This window comes from Phragmites australis, chromosome 22 (genome assembly GCF_958298935.1).
Source record: "Phragmites australis chromosome 22, lpPhrAust1.1, whole genome shotgun sequence".
NCBI lineage: Eukaryota > Viridiplantae > Streptophyta > Magnoliopsida > Poales > Poaceae > Phragmites > Phragmites australis.
The window spans coordinates 13,785,073-13,799,169 of NC_084942.1; the positions used below are offsets into that span (position 1 = coordinate 13,785,073).

Consider the following 14,097-nt stretch of genomic DNA (forward strand, 5'->3'; position numbering starts at 1 on the left):
GTGATGAGCATAACCATAGTATCAACGGCTTTCTTCTGTACCTTGTTCAACCCCGCATGAAGTGGAAACCACAAATAGACTATTCATATTTGACAAGACGAGATGTGACATGGGAGCTTTACCCAGCAAAGAATTTCCACCAATTAAATTGCTTGGTGACACTGCAATATTGACGAGTAAATGGTCAGCGGTTTGAAATTCTTGATCACATAGATTACAAGTGTCATGACCTTGAGAAGCCCATGCCTGTGCTGGCGATTCGCTATTCATATTGTTAGGGATGGGTGAGAGGAAGCGGCAAAGATGGGGAGTAGACAGGGGTGCCGCTGGCTGTCGGAGATGGAAGAGGAAGCTGTCGCAAAATGTATCTGTCCAAAACAAAAGAAAGGTGTGAACATGTCACGGAAAGACCTTTAAACAAGTTGACGTAATAAAGAAAGAAAAAGACCTTAGGGCAGATCAAATGAACATAGTAGTTAGGAGACTGCAATCTCTTTCACTCAAGTCATCAAGAAAAGTTCATCCAAAAAAAAGTCATCAAGAGAAGTTCACAGCATATGAATTCTGTATTGCACCTAATGACTTGGGTTGCCTGACGAAGGATTGGGTCGAGATGCCAATCCATTGTTTTATCTCGTACTTCATTTGTCAGACGGGAAATAGAAACAATCATAACTCAGACTGATACCCTCAAGGAACGAAGAAATAACTTGAGGTCTCCAACAACAGAGGTGGTCATGACTTTCAAAGAAACGACGGAGTTCCACTCAAAAAAGGAAAAGAAATATCAGAGTTAGTCAATTCCTTCTGACGAGCTCCCCGAAACAACGTTCTATGAAGGCAGCCTCTTATGTTCCCATCTACCTAACGAATAGAATGACCTAACCAATCGTCACTTAATGAATTGACAAGGATGATTTTTTATACATAGTAGACTTATCTAATATAACTAGGAAACATGTTTAATATATTAAAGTACTGTTCAACAGAGCTCCAACTTTTAACTCCATATTAGATTTTGAGATTGAAGGCTTAAATAAAGTGCTTTAAATTTTTATTTTTAGTCTAAAATATGAATAAGATGGCTCACTAAATACCTTAAGTTTATAGCTCTAACTTCACAAATTCACGAAACTAAGAAAATCCAACTCTAAAAATTCTTAGAACTTGATCTTTGTCAAACATGCCATAAGTACTTTCTTTCTTTTGGAGCAGAACAACTGCTTGTAAAATTCAGATTTTTTTGTGGTGGTAAGTCCACAAAGCCATCACAAAAGTTTCTACCAGTGTTATAGTTGTCTCTTAAAAAAATGTTCCTGCAATTTGCAAAAAAAAAAGGGTATGCCTATATGTCATGATTAGATTTTTCAAGCAAGTTGAGGTGGGAATAGATAAGAGATAAGGAAAGAGAAGACAAGCAACTAGATATGGAGTCTGAAATCACATCCAATGACTTCCGTTGTAAGTTGTGCAAGTAGCAATTTTTTATTTCGTTTGAGCACTACTATAGTGACGGCTATATTTGACTGTTCATTGCATATTGATCTAATTAGAATTGTACATAATTAGGCCCTGTTTGTTTACTGCTTCTGGTTCTGCTTCTGCTACTGGCAGAAGTTAGAACAAACAGAGTTCTGGAGAAGTGGTTTTTGGAGAAATCAGAAGTCTGCTTCTGAGGAAAATAAACTAAAGCTGAGAAACTCGCTGAGATATGCTTTTCTGAAAAGCTACGTGCTGAGAAGCCAAAAATTTATTGTAGAACTAATATTCTATTTTCAATATAGTTTTTCAGACAAGTTAAAAGCATAATTTTTCAGAAAAATTCAAAAGTAAAAGATCAAGACCCTTAGTCTCACACTAAAACCTGTATGTGATACAGGATTATCGTATATATTACTTATAGAATCAATCGATGACGTGTCACAAAGAAAACAGTCAATTTTCAACAAAGAAAACTATCGGTAGTATATGACTGCGCACGTGAAACAAGGGCCCCATCACACACCCATTTGTACCCAGCGGGAGAACACGTCAAAAGAAAAAAAAAAAGGCGCGTGCCCAAAAATTAGAAGCAAACTTCAATAATTGACACGTCGAACCATCTCTTCCCAACTCTCCATTCCACAATCCTCTCGCCTCCGGCCGTTCGCCACCTCGCCGGCCCCTCACCACCAGCCCCCCGCCGTCTGCTGCCCGCCTGATCCACACGGACCAGCATCCCTGCTCTTCCAACCAGTCCCCCAGTTCCATCCACCCATCTCCTCACGAGAAGCTAGCTCAAAGCCGACGCGCGGCCCGCGCCGCCGTTGGCCTCAACTCCTCTCCTTCCCTCTTCTCCTGCGTGCTGCTGGGCGCTGGCCATAGGCCATAGTCCTCTACCCAGCCCAATTAGCATCCTGCCTTGAGCCCCACCTGTATGGGTGCAAGCAGTAGACGACGCTGGCACCCCACTCCTTTCCCATTTTCCCCAATCTCCAATGTAAATCGGAAATTTTCACATTCCGTGTTTTGAATTCTGCCGAAACGATTGGCTTATTCTATTGTTAGCAAATTTTATCAATCGATCTCCTGCTCATTCTTAGCGAATTTCTTGCAGTTTTGAGCGGTGGGATACAAGCATAATGGAGTATATTCTTCAGGTTTGCTTATTGCGGTTGGAGCAACCCAGACCAATTGTTTGTGCTAGAATTTTTCCCAAGGTATCTTCCATATACTAACTACTACAGTTTCGGGTTAGATCTTTTGAACATATATTACCACCAATGATTTCTGACAAATTCGTTGAGTTCGTGATATTAATTCAATGTCATGATGTTCTCGGTGATTGACTTTGCATTTGTTTCATCTCATTGTATTTTCATGGCTATAGACTAATATTGAGTACTCCCACATCGTTTTTTCATCTCACTGTACTTCTTATTACTTATTGGTGCTCCACTCTGAGAGTGTTGTTGACGCAAAAATGTGGCATACCAACACACTGAACACCTCATGTGCAATATCCTGCGAGCAGTACCTAGGATATTATGGTCGTGGCACTGTGTTGTCGGATCTTCGTCGTCACCCACGCTCAGGAGGGACCTCGTCGGAGCGCGGATGACCGACGGCTTGTCCTTGGTTGTCGAGATCAAGAACAGGAAGCAATATAGATGAGAAAAAAAACCGGACTACGGGAGCTAGGCAAAGTAGATTGATTTGATTGATTGATTGATGTTTCAATCGGCCATAGCCCTATCATATTTAAAGGGCGGTAGGCCTTAGCCGTATAAGATTATGACTCTTAAATTAAACGGAACACGACTTACAGATATGATCCGGCTATGACACATGAGTCCAAACTTTCTATAACTAACTTATCTTTTCTATTCAACCACTTCAATTTTCGGACTCAAAATAGAACTACTCATGATCCACACCGCTAAGTACCATTAAAGAAATGAACAAATAATTGGAGGTCTTTAACAACAAATGTGGTCAAGTTATTGTTACCAAAAAAAACTAAAGATAGTAAGACATCCATGTACCTCACATGTTAACGTGGCCTAATGATCCTTTTTTTTCCAGGAGTGATGAAGTAATGATCCCTTGGTGGATCCAGTGAGCGACCGAATTGTCATCGATTGATCAGCAAGAGTAACACAGTAATGCCAACAGCGTTCAACTTAGTCCCATGTCTGTTGCTAGCAGCACTAATGGCTTTCAGTGCTACTCCTGAGGTTGAGAGCACCTCTGACTGCCCAGACAGCTGCGGCGGCATAGCCATCCAATATCCGTTTGGCATTGGCACGGGTTGCTTCCGCAAGGGCTTCGAGATCATCTGCGACCGTGGCTTGGGTATGCCGGTGCTTGCTGGCACCACGAGGCCCGTCCCAGTCAATCTCCTCTCCATCAGGACGGCGGAGGCCCGCGTGATGCTGCCCGTGGCGTGGGAGTGTTTCAACTCCTCCGATAAGGTGTACGACTGGAGCGATGGCAACGTGCAGTTCAACCATGAAGAGGTGTACCGCATCTCCAACACCCACAACCAGCTCGTTGTCATCGGCTGCAACACCCTGGGTTACACCCGGAGCCAGCGGAGTGAGGGCAACGACTACCCCTACGCCTACTACACCGGCTGCATGTCCTTCTGCAACAACTCCAGGAGCGCGGTGAACGGAGCCTGTGCCGGCGTAGGGTGCTGCCACGTCGACATTCCACCGGGCCTCACCGACAACAGGATGAGCTTCGAGGAATACACCCACAAGGCAAGGCTGGACTTCAGCCCCTGCGACTACGCCTTCCTGGTGGACAGGGACAACTACACCTTCCACACAGCCGACCTGAAGATGGATGTCAACGCGACGATGCCAGTGTGGCTGGACTGGGCCATTCGCGACAACCTGACGTGCGAGGAGGTGAAAAAGAAGGTGCAGAGCTATGCTTGCGTGAGCTCCAACAGTGAGTGCCATGATTCTTCCAATGGACCTGGGTACGTCTGCAACTGCAGCATGGGTTACCAAGGCAACCCCTATATCGCCGACGGTTGTACCGGTAAGTGTGCACATGCATTTAGCTCTTGATCAGTAACAAGGTTTGAGTGTTTAATTTGGAGGAAGAAAAATTATTGTGTTTTTTTCGAATTCCAAATGACGGAGTTGCAACTTTAACCAGTCCTGACTCAAATTGAATTTTGTTTCGTTCATTTCCTTATCATTATACTGGTAACTAATTTTAGTCCACTATATAGCAGTTTATATACAGCAAAGTATTAATTTCATTTCTATTAGTTTTCTATTGTTCTGATAAAAATATGGTTGGTAAACAATGCAGATATCAATGAGTGCGAAAATCATCAAGAGTATCCATGCAGAGGTGTTTGCCGGAATACACTGGGTTCCTACGAATGCAAATGCCCCGGTGGTTCCCGTAGTGCTGATCCGTTCAATCAGCCCTGCAACCCCAATTTTCCACTTGCAGCAAAAATTGCCATAGGTACATATGATCCGTATGCATTTCACTTCCTACTTACTCTTGATGTGTCCTAGATATAAATTATTGATATATGTGAATAAAGGATCCTTTCCTAGGATAATGAACATGATCGCCCCCAGAGAGCATTGTTTTATATGGTGCCACTTCCTACTCACTCTTGATGTGTACTAGGTACAAATTCTTGATATATGTGAATATAAGATCCTTTGTAGGATAATGACATGATTGTCCCGTAGAGAACATGGTTTCATAGTAGGTTCAATCGTACTGCCTTGAAAGACCTATCCATGTAATGCTCTAGTTAGGAATTATGATAATTACGATACATGCACTTCAGAATTAGGAGAGTTTGTACAGATGGCTTTGATGGTTACTATATACGTAGTATCTTTGCTGTTTATGTAGGCGCAGTAGGTGGACTTTTCATCATAGCGGTTGTGGTGTTTGCGAGTCTTCTTGGCAAAGAGAAAAGAAAGATGAAAGAATTTTTTAGAAAGAATGGGGGTCCTATAATAGAAGAAGTTAACAAGATTAAGCTATTCAGAAAGGAGGAGCTGGAGCCAATATTAAAAAGAAGTAATTGTATTGGACAAGGTGGCTTCGGTGAGGTTTACAAGGGGTACCTTAGAGATGAAACTCAGCCAGTAGCAGTTAAGAAGCCCAAGATTGATATTAAATTGGCAGGCCAATTCGCAAACGAAGTTATCATTCAATCTCGAGTCTTGCACAAGAACATTGTCAAGCTTATAGGTTGTTGCCTAGAAGTGGATGTCCCAATTTTGGTCTATGAGTATGTGTCCAATGGTAGCCTCGATAAAATTCTGCATGACAACAACAGGGTGCCTCTTGACTTGGAGCTTCGTCTACAGATTGCTGCACAATCAGCAAAGGGTCTAGCTTATATGCATTCAGAAATCACTATGCCAATTCTGCATGGTGATGTTAAACCAGCTAATATACTTTTAGATGTTAACTTTGTACCAAAGATCTCTGACTTTGGTACATCGAGGATGATTACCGTTGATGAAAATTACACCAGCACTATCATTGGTAACTGGGGCTATATGGATCCGGAATATGTGCAGACAGGCCTATATACCAGTAAAAGTGATGTGTACAGTTTTGGAGTTGTGCTCTTAGAACTCATTACAAGGAAGAAGGCCTTAGATCCTGACATCAATAGCATACTCGGGAATTCTCATGACGCTTACACAAAGAAGAAGAGAGTGATTGAGCTTGTTGACCCAGAAATTGCAGCAACAGGAAACATCGGGATTTTTCATAGTTTGGCAGAAATTATTGTGCAATGTCTAGATCTTGATGTTGATCTAAGGCCGGAGATGACAGATGTAGCAGAGCGTCTTCAATACCTGGTGAAGTGATCTCAGGGCAGATAAAACGGAACGTGATTTGCTGGTGAGTTTGTTATAGTTTAAAAGCATCCTAGTGGAACAAGAATTGAAACAATTGTATACAATAGTTAATTTCATGGCCAAATCTCGCAAGAAAGTAGGGGAGGTTTTATTGATCCGAATTGAAGAAACTTGTGCACGCGCGCGTTGTAACTTGCACGTGAGGAATTATCCCTACATATAAATAGTATATTTCTTTGTTTCTGATGATGAGACACTTTTCTCGGTACTTTTACAGCACAGAAAAGATCCTTCTATTATTTTTTGAGTTACAGTACCCTATCCAAGGCTCCATGCCTCATCAGGTCATATTTTTGATCTTTTATATAGGTTAAGTGAGTCTATAACTCGTTAATCTTGTCAAGCGGGCCTAGTGGTCCTATATTAATGGTTTGGTAGACAGAAACATGAAACTTTAGGCTACCTCTAGTGTCAAAAAAACCTGTGATTATCCATTCCTATTTGCTGCGAGCTTTCAAGGGTTTTAATGATGAATTGTTCTATGCTATGTACGTGGCGTGTAATGTAAACAGCAAAAGAGTGTGTTATAGTCGGACCATCTTTTGATTTTAATGCAATGATATGTTCTCATGTGTATTCAAGAAAAAAATATATGAATTATTTTTGTTTTGGATAGAAATCCATAACTCAATCTACTGTAACGACACTAGATTGTGGTACATCCATATGTATAATCCTGAATGGCACCTACCATGACTCAATCGACTGAGTTTTAGAAAGTTTCCCAGTTTATTTTATTCGGCCGGCTGATGTCTTTATTTTAATATTCAAATATTGGCATAGGCAGCGGAACGGAGACTGGATCAAACACTAGTGTTGTGAGTCGTCCACGGCCCATGCACGCGCGCAACGAGCTTCGGCCCAGTTTCACTCCTGGGAAAAAATTCTATGAGCGGTGCTGCAGGCGCATCCTCCTGCAGCACTGTTCCGATTTTCGCCACATGTCTGCATGCGAAGATCTCAAAGCAAGCTAGCGAACAGCCAAGTGCCAGCGAGCCAACAGACGAGCACACAAGCTGAGCCGCAGCGAACGACGAGAGCACCGATCAATCGAGCCGACCCTTGCCTAATTCCCACCTGCTTTACGTACTACTCCCCAACCGCACCACGCCGCCACCTCGCCTCGGCGGCGCCATGACCTCCTCCGCCAGTCCGCGTTGTGGTGAAGGGCTGTGTGACAGTGGCGGGGTTCCGCGACTGGACTGCAGAGACGGCCGAGTCCCTTGGCCTCGTCGGCTGTGTTCATAACCGCCGTGATGGCACCGTGGAGGCCCTCCTCTCCGGCAACCCCGCCAGCGTCGATGAGATGGTCTCCCACCGCCGCCGCCCCTTCCCCTGCCGACCCCGTGTACCGCTCACTCGGCTTCGAGATCAGGTTCACCGTCTGATTGGTTCCGAGCGCCCAGTTCATGTCTCGCCGCACGTTCTTGGACAACTAGTCTAGTACTACTGATGATCAGAGGCTCTTTGCAAAATCTCTGCTTGTTCAGGTTCACCGTCTGCTTGTTCTGCCAATACTATGATATACGTAGCCAGTACGCAAGCAGCAGTGCGGTCCCAGCATCGGTGGTGCCCGCGGCCGCGGCAGACTCTCTGCGGTGCCGCTCGATGAAGCCCGCCACAACCATGGCGATCACGGAGACGGCGAAGCCGATCCCCATGCGGTGGAGGTAGGAGATGCCGCAGTCAAGCCCACTGTGGCGCGGTGGCGACCGGGATGAGCGCGGCCGTGGATGAAAAGTGCGACGAGCATGTCGCAATCGCTGCCATTGACCAGACCCAGAGCAAGGCTTCCATCGCGACGAAAAAGAACCTAATTTAGCAAGGCTCGACTTGATTGGTCGGGCTCGTTCGCTCGTCTGTTGGCTCGCTGGCAATCTGGTTATTCGTTTGCTTTGAGAACTTCCCATGCGGACACGTGCAATCGGAACGGTGGTGTAGGAGACCTTTACAGCACCGTTCATAGAATTTTTTTCCCACTCCTGTGACCTCTTGCCTCGTTCTCTCTCTCCCTCTCGCCAAAATCCCAATCCCCATCCCCCTCCCTTGCCGCTTGCACGTGCTCCATCCCCGAGCAGGGTTCAAAAATGCGACGGTAACCATCCAAAATTTGCGGTTACCGGCCTTCCCGCTGCGGCTCGGTTTCAAAAATCGTTCGGTTACCGAATTTGAATTCAAAAAATTCAAACCGATTTTAAAAAAATAAAAAAAATCCAAAAAAAATTGATAAAAAACTAGAGGTAATTTCAAGAGTATCTGTGAAAACCAAACTTCAAAACAAATATCGTTTGGACATCCAAATTGATGGGCAAACTTCGGACATATTTGTAATGGGCTCGTTTCTGTTCTGGGCCGAATGAACAGTGGACTATGGCCCATTTACAGCCCACGGCGAATGGATAAGGTGGCGTCGGATTGGAGAGTCCTGGCAGCGCTACACTTTCCCCACCGCAAATCCAGAAGCTCCACGAGCGGCGCCGGCGACTTCCCAATCCAATCCGCCGAAGGATGGCGCAAATCCGGTGGTCAAGCAACGGTTATCGATGGTGTATACTCGGTTACCGACCGAATTAATTCGGTAACCGACCTGCGGCCCAGCTCGTCTGCGGATTTTGGCGCATGCTCGGTAACCGCTTCAACCCCGTCGGTAACCGCTTCATTTTGCGCGATTTAGGCAGTGTAACGGTCGGTAACCGCTGTAGTTAGCGCGATTTTAGCATTTTAACGGTCGGTATCATGTTATTTTGATGATGCATTGCGTTATTAGTTCGGTTGTGAACTGTATAGTAGTTTTTTTTTGTGTAAAATGCATTGTTCGGTGATGAGTTCGGGTGATTCGTTGAGTTATAGACCTTATTACATTGAATTGTCCATGTACATGTGAATGATGGTAATATTTGTGCTACATAATCGGTTGTTTAGGTGTATATGATGCTAATATTCGGTCAAATAAGTTTATTAGTTGGGTAAGCATTGATAATTTTTGTTCAATTGAGTTGGGTAACGATTTGAACACATGTGGGCATATATATTGGTAGGCTAACCTTCGAGATTTCTTCTTCCTACAGAGAAATTGCAAACTAATCGATGACAGATAAAGATGTGGTGTGGCAGCATGGGGACAATTTGGCCCCGGGTTTTAGGTGTAATTATTGCAATAAGGCGAAGAGAGGCGGTGGTGCCACAAGGTTAAAAGAACATTTGGCAGGGCGCGGATCAAATGTTGTACACTGTGATAGGGCGCCTCCAGATGTACGCGATTATTTCAGACGTGAGCTGGATAGGGCAAAAGATAAGAGGAAGGGAAAGGCAGACAAGAGGGTTCGGAGGCAAGAATCAGCTAGAGTTCAAGTAGATTTGACAAGCGACAATGAGGACACGGAAGAGGAACAGGTGCAGCGTGCCATAGGTCAATCGAGGGATGAGGAAGAGTTTAGGAGGAGGGCAAGCGAGTCCTACGAGCATGGAGGTGGTAGTGGTACTGACAGAGGGGGCTCTGTGTTAAAGAGGATGCTAGGAGAGCATCGTCAACAAGGGAGCCACCACCAAGTGTCCGGGATTACAATGTTGCTTTAGCAAAATCCCCTGTGCAACCGAGGATTGACACCGGGTCATGGAGTGCCAAGGGAAAGAAAGCGAAGGAAGCTATTGGTGTGGCATGGTCCAAATTTTTTCACACTTCAGGCATTCCTGGCAGAAGGGCGGACGATGCATTCTTTATCGCTGCAGTTAAAGAAACACAAAAATGGGGTGAGTGATTTAGTTTGCAATGAATTTATTATTGTCATACTTCTTTGTTTTTGAGGTCTGATCATTTGTTCTGTAATAGGCGAGGGTGTACCATCTCCAACAGGGCGGGATATAGATGGTAAGTATCTGGACGAGAACGAAAATGCTTTAAAGAAAATATTTGACAAGTGGAAGGTAGAATGGCCAGAATATGGTGTTACTATAATGTGCGATTCATGGACGGGACCGACGCACATGAGTATTATTAATTTCCTCTTATATTGCAATGGTCGTATGTTTTTTCACAAGTCTATTGATGCGACCGGCTACAGTCAAGATGCAAAATATTTGAATAAGGTATATTATTTTTCTCAGTTGCTAACATAGTATTTAAATTGTTGCATATTTATTTGGTTCATTCTTTTATGCAGGAGATAAGAGCAGTGGTAATTGATTTGGGTCCATAAAATATTGTACAGATTGTGACTGATAACGGGTCCAACTACAAGAAGGCATGTCAGGTTTCGAGAAGGGAATATCCTGCTATCGCGTGGCAGCCTTGTGTGGCACACACGATAAATTTAATGTTAAAATCGGTTGGTGATTTTAGAGAACACGAAATTGTCATCCAAAGTGCAAGGGCTATATCACGATGGCTGTACAATCATTCAAAACTACATGAAATGGTGAAGGCAGCAATTGGTGGAGAATTGGTGAGGTGGAATGCCACAAGATTTGGAACTAACTACCTATTTCTTGATAGCTTTCTACGACTAAAGGATAAGTTCATGAAATGGATGGCATCTAGTGAGCTCCAGCAGTCTCGATACATTAGTTCTAATATTGGGAGATATGCACATAGTTGCCTATCCAGCTTACCATGGTGGGACAATCTAAAAATGGTTGTCGATTCCGTCCAGCCATTGTATGCATTCCTCCGTTTTGCGGATCAGGACAAAGTGCCAACATTGAGTGAGGTGCTCCTGAGATACACCATTGTGAAGCATGAGTATGAATCGTTGTATCAGAATGATAGAGATTCTTTGGATAAGTACATGGCAATTATCGATCGTAGAATGAACGATCTAGACAATGGGACATACATGAATGCCGGTAATACACTCCTACCACTTTTCAAATGCTTGTGTTTCTAATGCTTTTAGTACTAATGTTTCGATCATCAACTTGCAGCGGCTGCTTTGAACCCCCGCACGCATTACGCGTATGGCACAGGTCCAACCTTGTTCGAAGATCTCCGTGAGGTATTTGAGAGGCTGACTGATGTTACTACTGCCGCGGAAGCACTTATTGAGGCTGAAACGTATCGGACAAAGTCTCTCTCATTCTCAGGTCCTCTAGCTGCACGGATGGCTTGTGACGGCAGGACTCATCCGGGTACAAAAAATTTTACATATCTATCTGATCCGTCATTTTACCTACTTTTCTAAGCCTCATATCACTATACCTAACTTGCAGCGTAATGGTGGTCTATGTTTGGTTCGTCTACACCTACACTCTCAATGCTTGCTAGACGCCTAGTGTCACAGTGCGCATCATCTAGTGGGTGTGAGAGGAACTGGAGTACATTTGCTTTCATCCACACCAAAGTTCGCAACCGATTAAGCTACAAGAAGCTCCATAAGTTGGTGTATGTCAACTACAACCTGAGAATGCATAACAACTTGGATGCAGGTATCAGGTCAACTCTTGATGATGATCCATTTCAGCGGCTTATGGAGCTCACATTGAATGAGGATAACAATCCGCTCCGGGACTGGATGGAGACCAGGAGATCAAATGCAGCCCCTGAGCTTGATGAGGAGGACACAGATAGTGACGTACCCCTGCCTACTCACCTGGTGACAGACACAGTGAACACACCTGACTTGCAACAATGGGCTGCTACAACGGTTGGTGACACACACACGGGAAAGAGGAAGAAGCAAATGACGCAAAGAAAGAAGAGCAACAGGACTAAGGGCAAGGACAAAAGACAAGTACAAAGCGATGAGAGCACGAATAGTGACCCAAAGAGCCCAACTTACCAAGAATCGAATGGTCAGGGCGGTGATGCTCATCCAGGCCAACACATCTGTCGTTCCTCCTGTGCAATTCACTGGTGAGAGTCAGTTTTCATATGCCACGCAAGATCAGGACCACGGTGCTCCATCCTCACCAAGGCATATAACACATGGTGGCCACGATGGACCACAAGATACTGCGAGCTATTCCAGCAGCTATGGCATGAAGAGTAGTTCTGGATCGTATCCATACCACTATCCTGCCCCCGATGCTCATTCAGAGCCTCCTATTCAGTGAGTCTATGAGTGGCAAGATCCTGAGTTTTATGCCACTTTGCAAGGACAATGGTCAACCACTTTTGCATGGACAGGACAAACATGGGCTGAGTTTAAAGATGAGTTACTATCGACACGACGGCTAATGCTAATGTCCACCGATGAGTACAATATGGCCGAATGTAATCGGCCCCCAAGCTGGTGGTTCTAAAGGTGATGCAAATTTACTTTCGAAGGTCATGATAATTCCATATATATTTATTAATTTCAGGCGTTGCATATGTAATATACGCATATATTCGAAACAATAATTATATGTTCGTGCTTGAATTGCTATTACTATCTGTTTGTTGCCTTCGAAACATAAAAAATTAGCAAAGGTCATGCCAAAATTTTATATGATATTAGAAAACATATCATGGTTATATACTATTTTTCCTCATGATTTAGGGGGCAATTATTTGTTTATTATGATTTTTCAACTTAATTATTGATAATGCATCCACACATGTCGGTAATCGCTAAAAATCGATCGGTTATCGCATCAATTCGGTCGGTTTTCGAACTGTCGGGTACCGCCCAAATCGCTCGATTTATCGAGCAAACCGCTTGGTAACCGGTCCAAACCGACCGGTTACCGAAAGGGAAAAAACACGATTTTTTCGCAAAAATTCAAATTTTGCCGAATGAATTTTCTCCGAATTTTTTTTGAATTTTTGACCGGTAACCGCGGTTACTGCGAGATTTTGGTTACCGCCGGAGGTCGTGTAACCGACCTCCGGTCGGTAACGTGAACCTTGTCTCCGAGTGCTCCTCGGCCTTAGCACCTTCTCCAGAAGGCTAGAGAGTTGATTTTCCGATAGTTGAACAATATTTTTCCCAAATGTATTGTTTGGCTCCTGTACCATGTGGTGTATATATGTGATAATCTTGGATATGTTTCATCTCTGTGATTGGTGGTTTAATGATATTAACCCATCCAGGACAAGATGATACAAAATTTAAAAATATCCCCTCAAGATGATGTACCATTCCATTAAGATGATGTTTGGTTACTCGAATAAGTTAAACATGTATATGATGGTTTAAATAGATAGGTTGATCCTAAATGTGTTGGTACATGGAAGATACTTAGTTATTTGTACATGATAACACATGTTTATGTGGGCAATATTGGATATTTAGACAACATACGTGGCCGTATTTGTGAAATTAGACAATATGTCGGCGTATTTGTAAATCTAGCACTCGTATTCGGTAACTCAAAATCCGAAAATTGGCTTGCGGTAACTAAAATTCCGAAAACACTCTGGCCCCACAGCTTTCAGTCAGGTGCCGAATACGGCACTGTTCACCGTATTCGGCACCTCAGTTGCCGAAATCTCCCCGTATTCGGCAACTGAGGTGCCGAATACAGCAAACATGTCGTATACGGCACCTGAGTTTCTGAAATCAGCCGGCCGAACATCACGTCAAGTCTTTTGGCCGCGTCACGTCAAACGCTTTTTTCCGTGAGCACCCATGCATGGTGATGCTTTCGGCGAGCTGGTGGTTTTTTCATGCATGTGCTCATTCCAAATATCCCGTGCTGCCGCTTTTTGCTTTCGGTGCCGTGTGGTCGCGTCACGTCTCATCGTGTCGTTGCTTTGGTCGCGTGCGGCGCGTAG

The 14,097-nt window shown here is 44.0% G+C and overlaps 1 protein-coding gene across 1 annotated transcript; it reads left to right on the forward strand.

Annotated features, from left to right (window-relative positions):
- Positions 1-2,057: 2,057 nt before the first annotated feature.
- On the forward strand, positions 2,058-6,596 carry LOC133905054 (wall-associated receptor kinase 2-like). The gene is made up of 5 exons (XM_062346750.1): positions 2,058-2,479; positions 2,597-2,699; positions 3,565-4,530; positions 4,810-4,971; positions 5,377-6,596. Exons 3-5 carry the CDS (start codon positions 3,645-3,647, stop codon positions 6,351-6,353), a joined length of 2,025 nt encoding a protein of 674 aa, XP_062202734.1. The 5' UTR covers positions 2,058-2,479; positions 2,597-2,699; positions 3,565-3,644; the 3' UTR covers positions 6,354-6,596.
- The last annotated feature ends 7,501 nt before the right edge of the window (positions 6,597-14,097 follow it).

What these genes read in the sequence shown, in the direction of transcription:
- LOC133905054 (XM_062346750.1), top strand. Translation starts at nt 3,645, where the DNA reads ATGCCAACAGCGTTCAACTTAGTCCCATGTCTGTTGCTAGCAGCACTA. An exon ending in TATCGCCGACGGTTGTACCG is followed by an intron (nt 4,531 to 4,809) that starts GTAAGTGTGCAC and finishes TAAACAATGCAG; the next exon opens with ATATCAATGAGTGCGAAAAT. An exon ending in TGCAGCAAAAATTGCCATAG is followed by an intron (nt 4,972 to 5,376) that starts GTACATATGATC and finishes CTGTTTATGTAG; the next exon opens with GCGCAGTAGGTGGACTTTTC.